Source organism: Homalodisca vitripennis, chromosome 8 (genome assembly GCF_021130785.1).
Source record: "Homalodisca vitripennis isolate AUS2020 chromosome 8, UT_GWSS_2.1, whole genome shotgun sequence".
Taxonomy (NCBI): Eukaryota; Metazoa; Arthropoda; class Insecta; order Hemiptera; family Cicadellidae; genus Homalodisca; species Homalodisca vitripennis.
The window spans coordinates 11,595,850-11,614,800 of NC_060214.1; the positions used below are offsets into that span (position 1 = coordinate 11,595,850).

An 18,951-nucleotide genomic window follows, 5' to 3' on the forward strand; every position below is an offset into this window, starting at 1 on the left:
ATTACGTTAGTTTAGCTAAAAAATATAAAACAGTCTGTAATTTCTCAGGTTATATTAGGGTATTTTGTATATAGGTATAATTTTAACGCTTCACCACCAAGTCCTTGTACTGAGGATTCTCTTCATAGAATTTCTGGAGGAACTCGCATGTAAGTAGGACTTTCAGGTTTCTGGCTGAACAGTATTCAAACACTTCCTACAAACAAAACCAGTCAATTAGACTTATTTCAACAGATGTTTTAAGTTAAAAAATATAATCAGAATTGGGATCTTTGTTAGTAGGCTATGATACAAATAAAATTATTAAAAAAGATCTTTCGATGGTTAACAGTTGGAGAATACCTAAGCACATATCATATTTTTATTTAGACACATAAAAAAGGATGACTTCTACCAAAATCTAATGAAATTTTAATATTCATTACAAAGCATATTGTATTGTAAGGGTAAAATTGATCGACTGTACAATCTTATGAATGTTACATGGATTTACCTTGGCCAAATCGTGTCCGACACTTTTTCCTCTAAGGTGTTCCGGAACCTCAGTATGATGCAAGTTCAGTATTCCCTTCTGTTGTTCGTACAGTACCATTCCCATGTCTAGAAACAAACCAGAACATCATTTTACCTAATTCAGAAGTCACACAAAATGGCAAATCATAAATACAGGTAAATTACATAAAAACATAAATGAGTGAATGTGGCGTGGCCTTGTTATATGTGTAGCCTTGTTATATGTGTAGTCTTGTTATATGTGTAGCCTTGTTATATGTGTAGCCTTGTTATATGTGCAGTCTTGTTATATGTGTAGCCTTGTTATATGTGTAGCCTTGTTATATGTGTAGCCTTGTTATATGTGTAGCCTTGTTATATGTGTAGTCTTGTTATAATATGTGTAGTCTTGTTTATGTGTATCCTTGTTATATGTGTAGCCTTGTTATATGTGTAGCCTTGTTATATGTGTAGCCTTGTTATATGTGTAGCCTTGTTATATGTGTAGCCTTGTTTGTTTGGTGAGTGTTTTCATAATATAGCATTCATTACATTACTGTTGATTCAATCTAACCTATTATATACAACAGACTGTAACTTACAAACATTTGTTTAGGTTTAAGTGTCTGCAATGAGGTATATTGCTGAATGAGTGAATTTGGAGTAGTCTCGTTTGTTTGGCGAGGGGTTTTTTTTAATTAACCAATAGTTTCCTTATGTTACTGTTCATTCAAACCAGCCTATTATATAAAACATACTGTAACTTGCAAACTTTTGTTTACATTTAAGTGTCTACAATTAGGTGTATTGCTGAATGTGGTCAATGCATGTCTGAGCCAGCATTTTTTTTTTCTCTCTTCATGTGCAAATAATTTAAATTTCAAATTTTATAAATTTCAGTTTTTGACAATTTAAATTTTTACCACACAGTATTTTCTTTACAGTATCACTTAGTCAAATTTTGAGGTTTGCAGCATAATTTGTCATCATCTTCAATGTATTTTTTACTACATTCTACAATGATTTGCCTAAATAACAATAAAACATGTGTACTAAGCAACTTAAACAATGTTTTACAACCAATATCTATAAACTGAAATAATCCTTTGTTTGTTATTAAAAATGTGTTTTATTTAATAACAAAGTACTATAATATATTGATTGAAAAAGTTTGATAGTCTAATGAACTACAGATTAATGAAATTTACTATTTAGGGACACTATATTGAAATCTACCCCTGAACAAGAATAAATATAACTTCAAGATTCAAGATCTTTAAGATTCAAGATCTTTATTGGTCTTTAAACACATTCAATAGTGCAATAGACTTCGTCAAGTTACTAAAATATTCTAAACTAAAACACTAAACTAAAACTAAAACAAACTACTCAGATTCTACCTACTCAATCCAGCCTACCAGCAAATATATAGATCTATATAATTAATAACAACAATAACCAAACAACCAACAGATCTATATAAATTAACAATAATAAATAACTATTAACACATTTAACATGGATAAAATTTTAAAACTCAACAATATTAAAACTAAATAAATAATAAATTACTGAATAAATAAATACATTGAGAGACAAAATTTAAAAAATTATTGTTGTGGTATCGCAATTTAAGAATTCATCAACACAATAAAATATATTAAATTTTAACCAGCACTTCAAAACTGTTTTAAATTTGACTAAAGATACAGATCTAGCATCTAATGGTAACTTATTGAACAATTTAATTTTCATAAAAAGATGACTGCATTTTGTTTTGGTTAATTTAACTGGTAAGAGTTGTAACAAATGTTTTGTTCTAGTAGGATAATCATGAATATCCTGCCTAGTTGTAAATGTTTCAAGTTGTGCCTTTACACTTATAAGGCAGTAGAATATATACATATTAGGAATAGTCATTACTTTTAATTCCTTAAAAATTGGAACACAAGTCTCTCTTTTTGAAACATTTTTCATAACACGTAATGCATTTTTTTGCCATTTAAATACTCTTACTGCACTACTACTGTTCCCCCATAGAGTTATACCATAACTTAAGTGTGAATGGAAAAATGCATAATAGGAGGCTAGAAGCATATCCATAGTTATACAATGTCTCAATTTACTCAAGAGATAGACTACTCTAGATAATTTTTTACACAATTGATCTATATGATGTTCCCAACTCAATCTGCTGTTAAGGTATACCCTTAATAGTTTTACAGGTTTACTAACTTCATAATTCCTATTTAAAGTGAACAGTATTTTCTCAGTCTTTTGATCATTTACTACTAAGTAGTTTGTCTCAAACCATTCCATAGCCGATTTTACCGCATAGTTTTCTTCCATAATAAGATTCTCATAATTTTCACTGAAATTCAAGAGTGTGGTGTCATCTGCATATAATACTGAGGAGCATGGTACATTAAACGAGAAATCATTAACAGCAACAACAAACTTAATAGTGTAGTATACTTTACCTAAATAATTGGCAATCTACAGATTATTTTAAATTATTATTAAGTGTGTTGTACCATTTAGTGTTAAATAATTTAAATTTCCAAGTGCCTATTATTATAACTTTAAAGTCTAAATATTTACCATTTTGCATTTAAGAAAGTTTGTCTTAGTGTTTCTAAACTATAATTAAAATGTACATGCTTCATACAAAGGTAATTTGGTACTTTGGGATTATTATATGTATCGTTATTTCAAATGTTTCGTTTCTACTGATTACTAGATTAGCAAAGTTGAATATTTCGTCAAGTTAACAAAATATTAACACTCTTATCGCAAACACCTCCCCATCCTCAGACTAAAACTGGTGGTTGCAAAGTCGAGCGCTAAATCACAAATATGCAGGAAACTTATCATCCAATAATATAAATGTAAAACATCGCTTTGTAAAAATGTATAATATGCCCATATTTACTCATATTCTCCAAACATAGTAAATTGACAAACAAAACATTTACCAAACTAAACTTTTATTAAAAAAAACACTGTCAAAATGTTTTTATTCTTGATCACATTCCGCCACAGAAAAAATGCGATTGCCTCGGCCTCAATCCCAAATTTGCACCTTTTTTGTGTGCTGGCGTCTGATGTCATAGAAAAGTAACAATAACATCCCTCGAGATAGTTCAATTTTTTAAATATCAAATTCTATGAGGGGTAATCAGAAATTTAATAATTGAATTGTAATGGAAAGGCAATGATTTTACCGTGCAAATCACTTAGCTTTATTCCGTAATCAGGCTCGAGAAAGATAAGATGAACAGCGACAACAATTCCTTCACAATACCTGGAAATACTTGTAAGTTTGTAATTTTGTAATTGAAGAGTCCCGTTAATCCGACCTAATGTTGTTTCTATAAATTTCTATTTTTGTGTTCTTATGTGATGTGGTCGGATTAATCCCAAATTACCGTACATTTACTATTATATATATTTATTTATGTACTTGAGAAAGTATGCAAATTTTGAATATGAATTATCAACATTGTTTAGCATTCATACAAAAACATCTCCTTTCTGACTAGTGGTTGAGCAATTTTAGCGCAAAATCACAAATATGACAAGAGGTAAACGTGTTTGTCCATTAATAAATATAAAACACTCTATAAAAATCTATAATACCGTATTAGTATTGAGAGTTCTAATGTTAAATTGACAATGAGCAAAGTTTTAATGATAGGTCACTGTCAAATATTGTTTCACTTACAAACAGAAAAAATATTGTTGAAGTCATCCCAAATTTGACTTTTTGTGTCAATGTCTACAGAAGACAAGTAACAATAACATAAATGTTCAATTTTAACAATTAAATTCATTGTTGCTCAATAATAATATCAGTACTGTAATTATTTTAGATCTTTGTTTTTATTCATACAGGCTTAATATAAAAGAAAATTTCCTTCAATATGGTAACTTGGAATCATAGTATTCGCATCTCGCAATTTGAGGCTGTATTTAACTTGCAATTATTTACTTTAACTTACCGGTACACTAATTTGTCTTTAAATAAGTATTGTATGTCAAAAATTTTAGGGTATGATAAAGTTTTCTTTGTTTTATGTACGAAATTGATGCAAACCCCATACTACTTAATCATAACCATGTAATTAGTTCCTATAACTGTTCATTATCGTTTACAATAATTCCGTAAACCGGGGCTACCTTTGCACCTTGTGATTACTTTGCACCAAAGTTCGAAAAAAGATTCGAAACTCAATCTGTGAAATATGAATGAAATTTAGCAATATGGTACTTGGAATCACTGTATTCGCATCTCGCAATTTTGAGGCTGTTGCTATCACTTGCAATAATTACTTTAACTTAACCGGTATAAGTTGCTCAACTTAAGTGATGATGTTTATCGAAAATTTGGGTAGGGTATGATAAGCAGACCCGGTTTTTTTTTATACCAAAATCGGCAAACAATACTACTTAATCATAACCATCGATATAGTAAATTGATACTGATTAATCATTTTGAACAATTAACAATACGGTACTCTATATCAACAGTTGTAAACACTTTCAAATAATATACATAGGGTAATAAATTTCAATGTTACATAAGTAACAGTTGATTATTAAAAATGGCAGTCAATTTTTAAAAAATTACACGGCATTTTGCTTTGAAAAGATGATAAGACATGTTTTTTTTTCGTGGCTTCAACATGTTGGACTCGTACCAAAAAAACCCCATTATGTGAAATTTGTGGGAAAGAAACAACTGTAACTGTGAGAGGAGCAAATATGGTTGTCTTCAGTTTTCCTAATTTTGGATATAATATAATTTGTTTGATCACTGTAAATATTAAATTCATATTTTAATTTAAAACATATGATTGTTATTGAGGACTATAGATACTTTTAAATATCAATTGATAGTCTAGGATTTGTGATGCGAATATTAGGTATCGATGATTACATTCTTCAATATAAAAAACCGGGTCGCTTATCCTACCCTAGCCCGAAAATTTTAATTCTTATTTTTGACAGTTTAATTCATTGGGAACACATATATCGAGGGTAAGGTCACATTTGATGGTGAAATTCATCAGAGTCTAGAAGCAGAGATAACACAACTCACAAAACTTACACAACAAATCTAAAGTCTAATCTAGAGAAATTTATAATGAGTCGCCGGCTAGTAAAAGAGAAAACTAAGGATAGGCCGGTCTCGTGTACTAGGTGTCGATCCACCAGATTGGTAGTAGTCTATCTACAGTTCAAACAAATTATTTTGTATTAAGACAATTTTATTATAGGTGTTTTATGCTGTTGTTTACAAGTTTAGTATTACAATATCACGCAAATATTAACAGTAAACTTACCAGATCCATCTTCTCCTATTGGTAAATAAAAAGCATTTGTGACATGATCGTTAATTAACTTCCCGTATTTGGCTTTGAGAGACATGTAGGTCGAAAATTTGGAGATGTCTTTAGCTTGTGTTACAGAATGTAATACCCGGAATTGAGAAGACAACACTAGCTTCTTCAAAAAACTCATCCTCAGTACGAACTATCACGATGGCAACCTAACAACCAATTGAAAGCCTCAGATGTTCTCACCTCAACCAGTAGGTAACTCCGTTTGGTAAATAAACAAATCGCAAAAGCGAATCACTAAACTGACCGGATGGCCAAACCCAAAATAGAAAAACATATGATCATAAAACTAAGCTACCAACATATGCAAGCAACAGTACCCGCACGAATTTCAAAAGTTAAAAAAGTTATATAGTCTGTAATGTCAAAATAAATATGAAGAATATATTGCATATCAATCAATTGTACAAGAAATTGATATTTATTTATAAAATGTGTAGTGCATATATAAGACGTTTTTTCTATATCCATGAATAGGCGTAATATAAATATATTACAAACTAAATCGAAATTAAGCAGCGTTGAAACATTAGTTTTGAATATGGTACTGATACGTTTATGGACTACGGTACCCATGATTACAGTAGTATATAACCGCAAACTAGAGTTACATTTTTTTCTATATCCATGAATAGGCGTAATATAAATATATTACAAACTAAATAGAAATTAAGCAGCGTTGAAACATTAGTTTTTAATATGGTACTGATACGTTTATGGACTACCCATGATTACAGTAATATATAACCACAAACTCTAAACCCCCTCATTTTATCATTGACATAAATAATGTTAATTCAAGAGATATATAAAATGAGAAGCACCGGGCTCCATCCCAGCCATCCTTGAGTCAACCTGTCCAGTATTACTGGTGTGTGAGAATGATTACAGAGGGTAGTGCAGGAATTTTTATTATAAACATTTTCAGTTTCAAGTACATTTTAATTTACTTTAATTTTATTTATTATTAATATTTGTTATGAATTTTAATTGTTTTTCATTATCGTCTTCTTTGTTTCGATCGGACTTATAGACTATGTTTATTTTATTTAAATTAAAATAATAATAATAATAATAATAATAATGTTCACCATTTAACACATTGGTTGCGGCAGATGCCTTATGCCGCAGATGAAGAATTAAGAGAGCTGGTTTCACTCAGTATAGAGCCGCCGTGAATGTATTAACTACATGTACTATAGCTAGACAGTTATTTACAGTAGTAGGCTCTGGGATATCACACTACATCATACAGCAGTTTTTCATTCGCATAACAAATTTTGTGACTAAAATTTTTAAAACGTAAATAATATTATTTATAGGTACGTTCTGCTATAATTATTCACTAACACAAAGAAGTTATAAAATAGTAGTAAATGTGGTACTTTGGGATTATACCGACCACACCCAGACATGAATCGTTATTTCACATTTCGTTTCTACTGATTACTAGATTAGCGTAGAACAATATTTCGTCAATATATAAAACAGGAATTGTCTTATCGCAAACCCCTCCCCATCCTCAGACAGAGGTCAAAGTCGAGCGTCTAGTAGATAACGTGATTGCAGAGTCTCGCCGCCCGTTCAGCTGGTGCATCGCTTTGTTGTACTTCCGTGTTTTACCTCTACATTTCTCCAAACACAAAAATTCAACAAAAACAAACATTTACCAAACTAAACTCTTTATTAAAAAAACACTAAAAACTTGTTTTTATTCTTGATCACATTCCGCCACCCAAAATGCGAGTGCCTCCGGCCATCAGCGCGGGCTTCGACAGCACCTTCGGTGCTGCCCCGCGCTGATGTCGACGAAAGAAAAACATCCCTCGAGATAGTACCTATCAGTAAAATATCAAATTCTAGAGGGGCTAATCAGAAATATAAATTGAATTGTAATGGAAAGGCAATTATGTACCGTGCAAATCACGTGATGCCGCGCGGTCTGCCGTAATCAGGATTCTCGAGAAAGATAAGATAACAGCGACAACAATAACGATCACAATACCTGGAAATGCTTGTAAGTTTGTAATTTTGTAATTGAAGAGTTGTTTTTTCGTTCTATCATGTTTGTTTCTATAAATTTCTATTTTTGTGTTCTTCATACTAGTGTGGTCGGTATAATCCCAAAGTACCGTAAATGTTATTAAAACAACTCTTCCAATGTAATTTATTTTTTACATTTACTATTATAAAAAATATGACTAAAATGATATTATGATAAAATGTTAAAAAATGTTTTTGTTGAATAAAGTTTTTTGAATTGAATTGAATGGAATTGAATAAAAAAATTCCAGTTGTTCCAAAAGTCTTCAAGAAAGAAGTTATGTAAATTATCAGAGAAAAAAATAAATACATTAGTTTTCATATTATAAAAACCAAAAGTTATATGATGATAAACGGATTTCTGAGATAATAGACGATCAATATGGGGAAATACGTAAACAGCAAATAAGCTATTCTAATTAAATGGATAAGCTATTAATAGATCTTAATACTAATAATAGAATATAAACAATACAGTTGTTTCTTTTTTAATCAATCAGACATCATGCTATAATCTGTTTCTTAGACATACGAGATGAGACAGCACTTACTTATTTTATACTACGATTAGTACTTTTAATACAAACACCACTGACATTAAAATAGCTTAAATAAATCTTAGATGACGTTTGAACAGCTGTTAATGTGTCACCTTCTGTCAAAAACAGCTGATGATTCACAAAATGAATGACTAACTGGTGATTTTAATACAAAGACAAGTTGTCTTTTGTTTGAGACCGATTAGGTCTGGATGAGGTGTTGGGACACAATAGTAACCTAGTTGATGTTAATTTTAATTAATTTGATACGGTAGACATTACTATAGGCACTTTTTTATTTGTTAATTATTTACTGGAAACCCACATTCTTATAAGCAGATTTCCATGTGAAAAAGAGTCAAACAAAATTGTGGACTTATAAGGTAACATGTATTTGGTTTTGTAGTTGGTGGGGAAGAAGGCCATCTGTCAGTGTTTAGTTATGAGGTAACATTTCCTAACAAATAATAGACAATGTCAACCTTGTTAAATAATACTACCAACAGCATTTGGCATGCTTTTAATGCACTTAGCAATAATGGAATTGTAATGAAGTCAAAGCTAAAGGTAAGTGTCTCTACATAGTTCAATCCTTTGCTGAAGATTAAAACTCAGATTTTGCAAAGTCATTGAGTTAGCTTTAACTGGTGACACACAGGTTCTAGTAGTATTCTGCTTATTTACTATGAGTCAGTATTTTTGTAATTTCTACATAGGCTAGGCTATTTTCAAAACCTCACTTTTATATTTAGATTGTTACTTTTTTTTAAGTTGTGTGGTTCCAGAAATGTGTTTTTTTTTATCCTAAATGGACAGAATATGATAAGCGGAGCCAGTTATATATCCATATAAACAAACAATACTTTGGGAATACAACCATTGATATTTTTATCAACCGATTCTTAGTAATTAATTTGAACAGTTAACACCAATCACCTGTATCAGCTTCAAACACATTTTCAGATTGCAAACATAATATTTGATTTAAAGTTTTTTTTTAATAAAAATGACACGACTTTTAGAAAACTAAGCGCTGTTCTGTAGCAGGGCCACTAAAATAATTGAATGGCAGAGTACGATAGCGGACCTGGTTGGTTATTATATTGGCGTAGATATAATCATCGATATTATCATGTATTGAAATAACAGAACTATATCATTTGATAGATCAACATATCAAAAAATTTATTTTATAATACATATAGTCATATGATTTCAAATTACAGCAAATAATTTAATGATACATTGACATTACTGTTACCTCAATAAATTTTATAAAGAAACCATAACCATCAAACTAACAACTAGCATAGGTAATATAACAATACTATTTAAAAACCCTTTGAACCCCAGGCGACGAAATATCCGTCGCCGAGAAGATAATGCGAAGATCCCACGCGGCGACGATGTTATCGTCGCCAATGAAGTTTGCGAGAATCCCCCGGCGACGTAATATCTCGCCATGGTATATGCCGTTTAATACATAATTTATTTGAAATCGTAAAATACTTATTTTATGAGTATTAATACATATTTATATGTATTTTATATTAAAATACTAATTTTTTTTATTTATTTATTTACTAATTTAATTATTTAGGTAATATCAGTGATTTTTTGTGTTGTACGCCCTAGAGGTTTTTACAAGTCCGCATACTTTTATATAAAAATTCAAAAAAAAGTTTATTTTTAGAGATATCAATATAATTTTTTTTTTGTACATACACAAAACTAAATTTAGAAAAATAAAATGTAGGTGCCCATGGGTAAAAATATTTCTTATTTTTTTAATTAAAAAATCTTAAAAATCAATTTTTTTTGCCTAAAAATCTATATACATATATTTTTATTTTAAATTATTTTAATGCTGTTTAAAACATTTTTGTATACTTCAGACAAATCTTTTTCTGTGTATACAATTTCATTCTGGACATTTTGGTGTGTAATACAAGAACAATAAGCATAAAAAAAATAGCAAAAGTATTAATTTTTTACAAACAGTATGCAAAACAGCTGTTTCTGCTCCGGGGATTCTCGGTAGTGTTCTTAGGTCATTTGGTAATGGACGTTTTTTTTTTTGGTACTGGTGGGGGTTGATTTTTTTTTTCCACCATCAATATTTTGGGTCTGGGGTTCAAAGGGTTAATTATGTCTTATAGAGAAACCAATAAAACACACGTTTATCATCTTGCAGTAGTACTATTTCTATCTATTTTATTCAGATGGAGTCACAAAACTCTTTATTTTATTTACATGATCTTTAAGGTCAGTAGTTGCGTCAATTTACATAATAATACATTTCGTATACAAAGACAACAAGAATCAAAAAGTTGTACACTAAGGGTTGTTCTGTGGGTCTCCATTCAAAGAACACTCAGTGACGGAGTAGAATGGGTTGTCTTGCAGCCAGGCTCACAGATCTTTCTAAACCGCTGTCGGTCGTATCCTCTTGAGGGCTTCTGGTAGTAAATTCCAGATCTTCGCTCCGATGTAGCCTTTGGTTTCTTTTCCGTTGAGGCGTGGGGTGTATTGATAAACATATCAAATATTATGTTTACAAAACTTAAGATGCGTTTTTGCGATGGTAAAGATAGTTATTGAAGTTTAGCCTAATTGTTTTCAAATTAGTTGGGTAGGGTAACGATAAGCGGACCCGGTTTTTTTATATCGAAGAATGTAATCATCGATACCTAATATTCGCTATCACAAATCCTAGACTATTATCAATCGATATAAAAGTATCTATAGTTTTAAATTAAAATATGGATTTAATATTTACAGTGATGAAACAAATTATTATAAGCAAAATTAGGAAAACTGAAGACGACCTATTTGCTCTTACTCACAGTTAAAGTTGTTTCTTTCCCACCAAATTTCACATAATGGATTTTTCTGTACGAGTCCAACATGTTGAAGCCCACGTAAAACATGTCTTATCATATTTCAAAGCAATGTCGGTGTAGTTTTCTAAAATTGACTTGCCATTTTTAATGAATCAAATGTTTACTTATATGTAAAATTGAAATTTTTTTTATTACCTTACGTGTATTTATTTGAAAGTGTTTACAGCTGTATTGATATAGATTATTTAAGTTATTTTTTCAAAACAATTTAAATCAGTATCGATTGATTATATCGTGGTTATGATTAAGTAATATCCGTTTGCCAATTTCGATATAAAAAACCGGGTCCGCTTATCGTACCCTACCCAATTAGTTAAACCAGGGTATAGTATGATAAGCGGATTCGTGTTTTATTAAAAATTGATAATATCCAAGCAATACTTACTTATTATAACCCATCGATATAATCAACCAATAGTAATTAATTTTGAACAATAACCTAAATCATCTGCAGCCAACTGTACACGCATTATTTCATATTCTACTCACAATTTGTTCTATAAGTAATCATAGTTAACTCTAGAAACTAAATTACTATACAAAATAAAACTATAAGAATGATTTACTCCTGTGTCTTCTTATCGGTTTGAAGATGTTTTGTTTTGTTGTTACATTATTCTTTATTATTTAAAATGTAATTTTTCTAATCACATGTCTTACTTGTATCGTTTGATTAATGGTTATAGTACCCTATATTACTTATGACGTGTTTACAGAATTGTTTAAAAAAACTATTTCTATTAATAATTTGAAACAATGTGAGTTTAGTTCAGTATTTTATATATGTTGATATCGCATTGATAGTTCTGTTATTTCAATATACAGTATGTATTGATGATTGTAATAAGCGATATAAAAACCGGGTCCGCTTATGCTGTTAAACAGTAAAAAAAAAAAAAAAATTGATTGATTATATTGATGGGTGTAATTAATTGTGCAATATTGTTTGTATAGATATAGATCTGAAAACTGGGTCCACTTATCGTACTCAACGCTGTTAAAACAGTATTGATTGATTATATTGATGTGTGGTGAAATTAGTAATGCAATATTATTTGCATAGATTAGATCTAAAAACCGGGGTCCACTTATTATGGTCTAATCCCAATTGAATATCGAATTGGTCATAAATCTAATTGATATCTTCCATTGAAACAAAAACACAAAATAACATGAATTTTATCATACAAAAATTAAGGAGATTTTAATAAGCCTATTATATTTGTATACGTTCCATTTATAAATCAAATAAAAAGTATTGAAAATGTCTGTATAACACTAGATTATTTACTAATGGTATAAATGTGCATAATGTTTTTTAAAAGTACATCTTAATATTGCGTAAAGAGCAAGATTTTCTTCCAAAAGCTACAAAATGTAAATGGGCTTATGCCTGAGAGGATATAAAAGTAACAGGCAATGATGAAAAAAAAAAACTGAATAATTAGAGAAACGTTGTTTTGGGTGGCCCCGTTACAGAATTGCAGTCACAAACTAAACAAAATAGCATTTAAAGATAATAAATGTATTATACACTGCTACTTAGTAAAGAAAATTTAAATAGATCTGTAAAATTTACTTATTTCCTGTCATAATTTTTTATGGTATATTGTAAAAATTATGAGATTGTGTATTTATTAAATTAATTCTTTTTATTTCAAAATTATTTTATATATTGGAAATTCTGAACAATCACTGGGTCTGCTTCAACTTCTTTCATATTTTAGTAAAAATTAAGTGTCAGAAAACCATTGTTAGCATTGCATAGTGATAAAAATGTTCAGAGTCCACGTAGTATCATTAGTAAACAGCTCTGTGCGTAATAAGAAGTCTAATGGGTACATATTATAATAGATGAATAACAGTGTAAATTTATCCTAGGTAGAGTACAATAAGCAGACCCGGTTTTTATAACAATTAGTATAATATTATTGATACTTAATATTCATATATAGAATACGAGTCTATCAATCATATCAAAATTTACATATTCATAATAACAATCATATTTGAAATGCAAATAATTAATATAATACACATAGTGAAAATCTCATAAATAATAAAGGAGCTATAACAATCAGACAAGCTATCTAGAACTGGAAATAGGAAAAAGTCATAAATAATAATGAAATGATAACAGTAAAACAAAACTGTATAACAGAAAATACAAAATGTGCTAACTATTTGTATGTTTTCTCCTGGGTAGGAATGATTAACCACTTTAAAGAAGTTATTGAAAGCATCCTTTCTAGAAAACTATATTCTCTTTTCTGTACAAATACTCACAGAGATGATCTGCAAGCAGGTCGGATGATATACCACTTTTTAAACTTCGTTTCACAGTTCTCCACGAGCTTTCAACTGTCTGTTATTGTCTATAAAATATAATACGTTTGTTTATTATATGAAGAAGTATTTTACAATTTAATTATCATTCAAAATCAATATCAGTTGTTTATATCGATAGTTATATCGTTTGTCAATATCGATATAAAAACTTGGTCCGCTTATCGTACTCTACCCTTTTTCCTTACTGATACAGATAAAAGGAAACATTTCTCGAGATAGTATATAAAAAATCAAGTTCAGATGACATGAGCACTTCAACTTCCCTTCAGGTTGGATGAGATAAGATGTGGCACAGCAAAGTCAATAATAGTGTTTTGATACTTAATTTTCATTTTACTTACCTTCTAAAACTCTCATAATATTGGTTCAAGAACTTCAGTTTAGAGATTCATAATCTTCGCAAGATTACTCTGTCTAACTTATTAGCTTAATGTATCGAGCAGACTCTGGCTGCACTTCTGTAATAGGCCGGAAAACATTTGATCATAAATATCAGTATTACAAAATAATCTGTTATAAATATAAATACTACAATATTTTTATTTGTGGTAAATATTGGAAGATACTGTTAATTGGTGTTAGCATTTGTACATTTCACATATGATATATTTTAGATGTGATTTCTTATAGTTCATGTAAAAAAGAAAAGGTGAAAATGGTGGATTAATCAAATGTAATTAATAGCTACCATTTCAATTGTGAAAATTTAATTAACTTGCGGCTTCGCATGCAATTTCGTGGGTTTTCGTCTGTATGAGCAGTTATGGTTCGAGAGAATTATATTTCCGATGCCAATCTTTGCCTTCTTGCCACGATCAATAAAATTTGTTAAAAAGTGTATATTATGTAATTAACTCCGGTCTTAGTAATTTTTTTCCATAGCTAATTTTGCCTTGTTACCCTATTAAGAAAATATATATATATATATATATATATATATATATATATATATATCACAAATCAGAGAAGCCTAGTTCTTTCAAAAGACAACTAAAATGGGTTTTATATAACTGTCTTTAATTTATAGTAAATGTTAGAAAGTAACTTTGATTTTTATATCTAATGCTTAATGTTCAGTTAAAAGTACATTGAGAAGGATACTATTTACGCGTTTGTTTCTGTATAGACTGAAATATATTTTTAATATTTTGGAACATTTAGAACTGAAATTGGTGCATTAATTCGAAAGCACAGTCCAGCGAACTTTCATCTAGCATTTCATCTTGCCAACTGCTTCAAAGGGATCATTCAGAGTCAAATTATGACCTTATGTTTTTTAACATTTTAATTTACACACTATATTAGTAAACAAATTGAAAGCAGTGGTTAGATTAATTAAACATATCATTGTGCTATCATGAAACAATGTTTCCGCAGTTTATTACATTTGACAGGCTCTTTTAATTAATATTTCACAACTTTTGAGACCAAGATGGGATTTGCAGCTAACCTAACGACCAGTGGGGCGTAGCCCGAAGGGATTTTTGAAAAAAAGTAAGCTATATTCATCTTAGGAACCGTAAGAATGTCCATGTAAAATTTCAGTACAATCTATTATACAAATAGTTTACATGTGAAAGCAAAACAAACAAAAGCACTTTCTCATTTATAATATTATTAGGATAGCCTACACAAGGAAACACTACTCTAACAGTAATACATTGTTATCATGTGCCAAATTTGGTTTCATTAGTTTAACTTTATTTTGAGATAATAATTTTTTTTTATACAAAATGGCGGCAGCGGCTAAACAAGATGTTTCTCGGCCTATGTTTATGTGACAACATTTGTTTGAAACGATGAATACTATTGCCCACAGAAACTTTGTGACACCCTTTTGTGAACACCCTTTATATGTAAATAAAATAAAATTATTTTCATCACCACTTCAGTAAACAAGTACTTATAAGTTAATTTCTTGTTTCCCTTTCGTGGAAATTGTAATTTTCCATGTTTACACTTAAACAATATACTACTATTAGAGTAGTGTTTCTTTGTGTAGGCTATTAAATATTTTTTGTTACAAATTATAAATATATATATAATACATTTTAAAACTAAATTTGTCCATGAAAAATTGTATTACAATTGGCCAACATAATAAATCTGAAGTCTTCGTTGCCATTTCAGATCATGTTGAATTCTGCGATAGAGGCTTATTTCATACTCAGAATCCATTTGGAACTCCTAACTATGCTAGAGCGTTAGCGATGGCATAGTAGACTGTATATTGTCTAATAGCCCAGTAGCCTAAAAATTCTTCAATTTTGACAGTTTGCTGTGAGTAAGTTCCAGCTTTATTAATAGTTGTCTACAGTATATATTTCTGTATTTTAGGTGCTTACAGCCAACATTGGTACTCTACTGGATCTCTACGGTGTGGAGAAAGGGCTGGAGCATTACCGAAGCACTTCTAGCCTTAACTTTCATCACTACAAGTATTATCTTTTGAAGGAGGTAAGACCTAACGCTAATATGACAATCCAGTTGCAGATAAAGGTTTGTAAATAGATTGTCGTGGTTTCACATGACAGTCTCAGTCCTCAAACTTACCGCTCCTCACAGGTTTACGTGAATGCCACGTTGTTGTGTTGACAGTATTCCTACGTAATCTATCGATGGATGTCGGAATTATTTCAAGCAGTTATTTCTCTCACTAGATGAGGACAGATTATTCTATATATTTGTCATTACCTGCTATGGTTTGTTAGTATTAATCACCATTGTAGAACAAAGTTTTCGCTTTTATTTGAACGGCTTATGTTTACATATTATTTATATCATACAGTGTAAAAATAGACATTTTCTTCTTGTCTATACAAGTTACAGTACGTGTCTACATTATTTTTCTGTATAACAAGTGCATACTTGGCTCTAAATACTCAATAAAAATATAGGTCTCTAATGCCCAATTTCCGTTTAGGTGTTCTCGTCACTGCCAGATTCTCTTTCATTGCAAGCTCTGAGAGAATACGAGTCGAAGATAGATGAAGTCTGCTGGCTCATCTGCAAGAAGACTTATCTGCGACGAGATAACGCTCTTCTCTCGGACTCCTGCGTGTACCAGCTGTTCAGGGTGTTCTGTCTGTTGGGAGACCTCGTACCTGACCCCAAGTGTCAAGACGGATATCAGGTAAGCAGGAAAATTAAAATTCCAATGTTCCTTATTAATTAATCATTAAATCAATAAAGAATGAGTGAGAATTGTGTTTTTTTACAATGTCATTTAAAGTTATGAGTACAGAAAGTGGGTAGGTTCGCAGTATGAAATTCCGAAAAGTGAGTAATTATTCTTAACGAGTTGTCATTTGTCAATTTTACATTGCTATAGACAACATCAAGAAATAAAATGTGTAATACATTACACTATACAAAACTGACATACTATACATTATGTTAATTTAAAAAACATAATAATGTAATTAGCCTAAACACGATCAAGTGTAAGACTTAAGGTAAAGTCCACACTGCCCAAAGGCCTGTACCATCCAGACACATTGAAGTGCTTATATAATTCATGGAAAGAATACTAGTAATAGACTCAGGTCAGCCCAAACAGAAAAAGCCATCCTCAGAGAGTTAGAAACTGCCACATATCCACCTATTCTAAGGTAGATTAATATTAGTTTTAAAAAATGTCTCAAGTGAATAAAAGGCCCTACTTATAAACCAACATGACAATTTACATGCATATGGTTGAAGTCCTAAACTTCTGAACTCTTGTGGTAGTTTGTTAAACACTTAATTTGCAAATGTCTATGACTAGCTATAGTCTTCTGTAGCCTGGAAGAAGGTATAATAATATCCTGTACCCTTTGAGTAGTCATGGCCCTCATTAAAAAAACAAATTCATTTTGGTTTTTCTTAACATCTATTAAATTTTGAAATATAAAAATGAAAGGAACTGTCATTATATTAAAATTAATAAAACATTGCTTACAATCATCCTGATAAGCTAAATTGGCCAAAATTGTCACTGCCTTTCTTTGCAATGTGAAAAACCTGGCTAGCACCCTTACTATTTCCCCAGAGCACTGCAGCATATAGCAAGTGAGAGTAAAACTCACTAAAGTAGGGGATAAGCATCATATCTCTACCAACACAAGATTTATAATTTTCTAAATAGAAAACAGGCCCTAGACATTTTTGAAATTTATGTGTTGGTGTGAGCCTCTCAAGAAAGCTTCTGGTCAAAAACCACTCCAAGCAACTTAACTGGTTTAGAACCATTTTCCTTTATGTTCAACTTTTTCAGTGTAGAGCAAATTGATCCTGCTTTATCAGTATTGACTTCTAGATTGTTACAATTAAACCAAGAATAAGCAACCTCCATTATCTCATCACTAATCACTATTTGTTTTTACCTAATTAAGTAATTCACCAATAATTATAAATGAAGTGTCATCGGCATAAAGAGTGGTCTTACATGGAGCATTGAAAGGCAGGTCGTTAATATATATAATAAACAAAAGTGGACCCAGAACAGATCCCTGTGGAACCCCAGTAAGGACCTCTCGAAATGTGGACTCTGTACCAGCAACTGAGACTCTGTGCATTCTGCCACAAAGATAAGTTTCAAAAGTGCAATGGTTCATCGATAATACCATAAAATTTCACCTTTATGAGAAGAGTGTGATATGAAATACTATCAAAGGCCTTGCTTAGCTCCACAAGTCATATTAGCATACTCACATTTCTCAAAACTACTTAAAATACTAGTTACAACTTCATTCAAAGCTTCTGTTGTGGATCGACCAGGGCGGAATCCAAACTGACTATTACTTAAAGTATTATGTTTATCCAAACATTTTAAAACTTCGTTTTTAACACATGTCTCCTTTATTTTGGAAGACACTGAAACTATACATATTGTTCGATAAATATCTATATTGGATGTATTACCCTTTTTAAAAAGTGGTATGCTGAATTTTTTAAGCATTTTGGGAAAATAGAATAGCGAAAAGAAAGATTAATTAAAAATGTATACTTATTTTTGCGTAATAGTCGGTACTTTAGAAACATTTGATATTGAAGTTTCACAATATGAACAGTTCTTCTGAACCAGTTCATATTGTAGTTCCATTTAAGAGGAAGACATCAGAAGTACTGTTCAGCCTCAGTGGCGAGGAGGTTTAGGTGGTAATTGTGTTCGAGTATGGAGAGTAGATGAGTTCTTTATTATTGTCCATTCCAGTTGACATACGTAGCTATTTACAATAATTG

General features: G+C 30.6%; 2 protein-coding genes across 2 annotated transcripts in view; one reads left to right on the plus strand and one right to left on the minus strand.

Annotated features, from left to right (window-relative positions):
• Positions 1 to 67: 67 nt before the first annotated feature.
• On the minus strand, positions 68 to 6,126 carry LOC124367289. The gene is made up of 3 exons (XM_046824006.1): positions 5,838 to 6,126; positions 494 to 600; positions 68 to 196 (listed from the first exon to the last, which is right to left on the minus strand). The coding sequence occupies exons 1-3, from the start codon at positions 6,013 to 6,015 to the stop codon at positions 83 to 85; spliced, it is 399 nt and encodes a 132-aa protein (XP_046679962.1). The 5' UTR covers positions 6,016 to 6,126; the 3' UTR covers positions 68 to 82.
• Positions 6,127 to 8,635: 2,509 nt separating this feature from the next.
• The window catches only part of LOC124367291 (differentially expressed in FDCP 6 homolog), a 33,662-nt gene continuing 23,346 nt past the window's right edge, over positions 8,636 to 18,951 (plus strand). The window contains 3 exon segments of the mRNA XM_046824009.1: positions 8,636 to 9,043; positions 16,066 to 16,185; positions 16,652 to 16,861. Coding sequence (XP_046679965.1) covers positions 8,951 to 9,043; positions 16,066 to 16,185; positions 16,652 to 16,861 — 423 coding nt within the window. The 5' untranslated portion in view covers positions 8,636 to 8,950.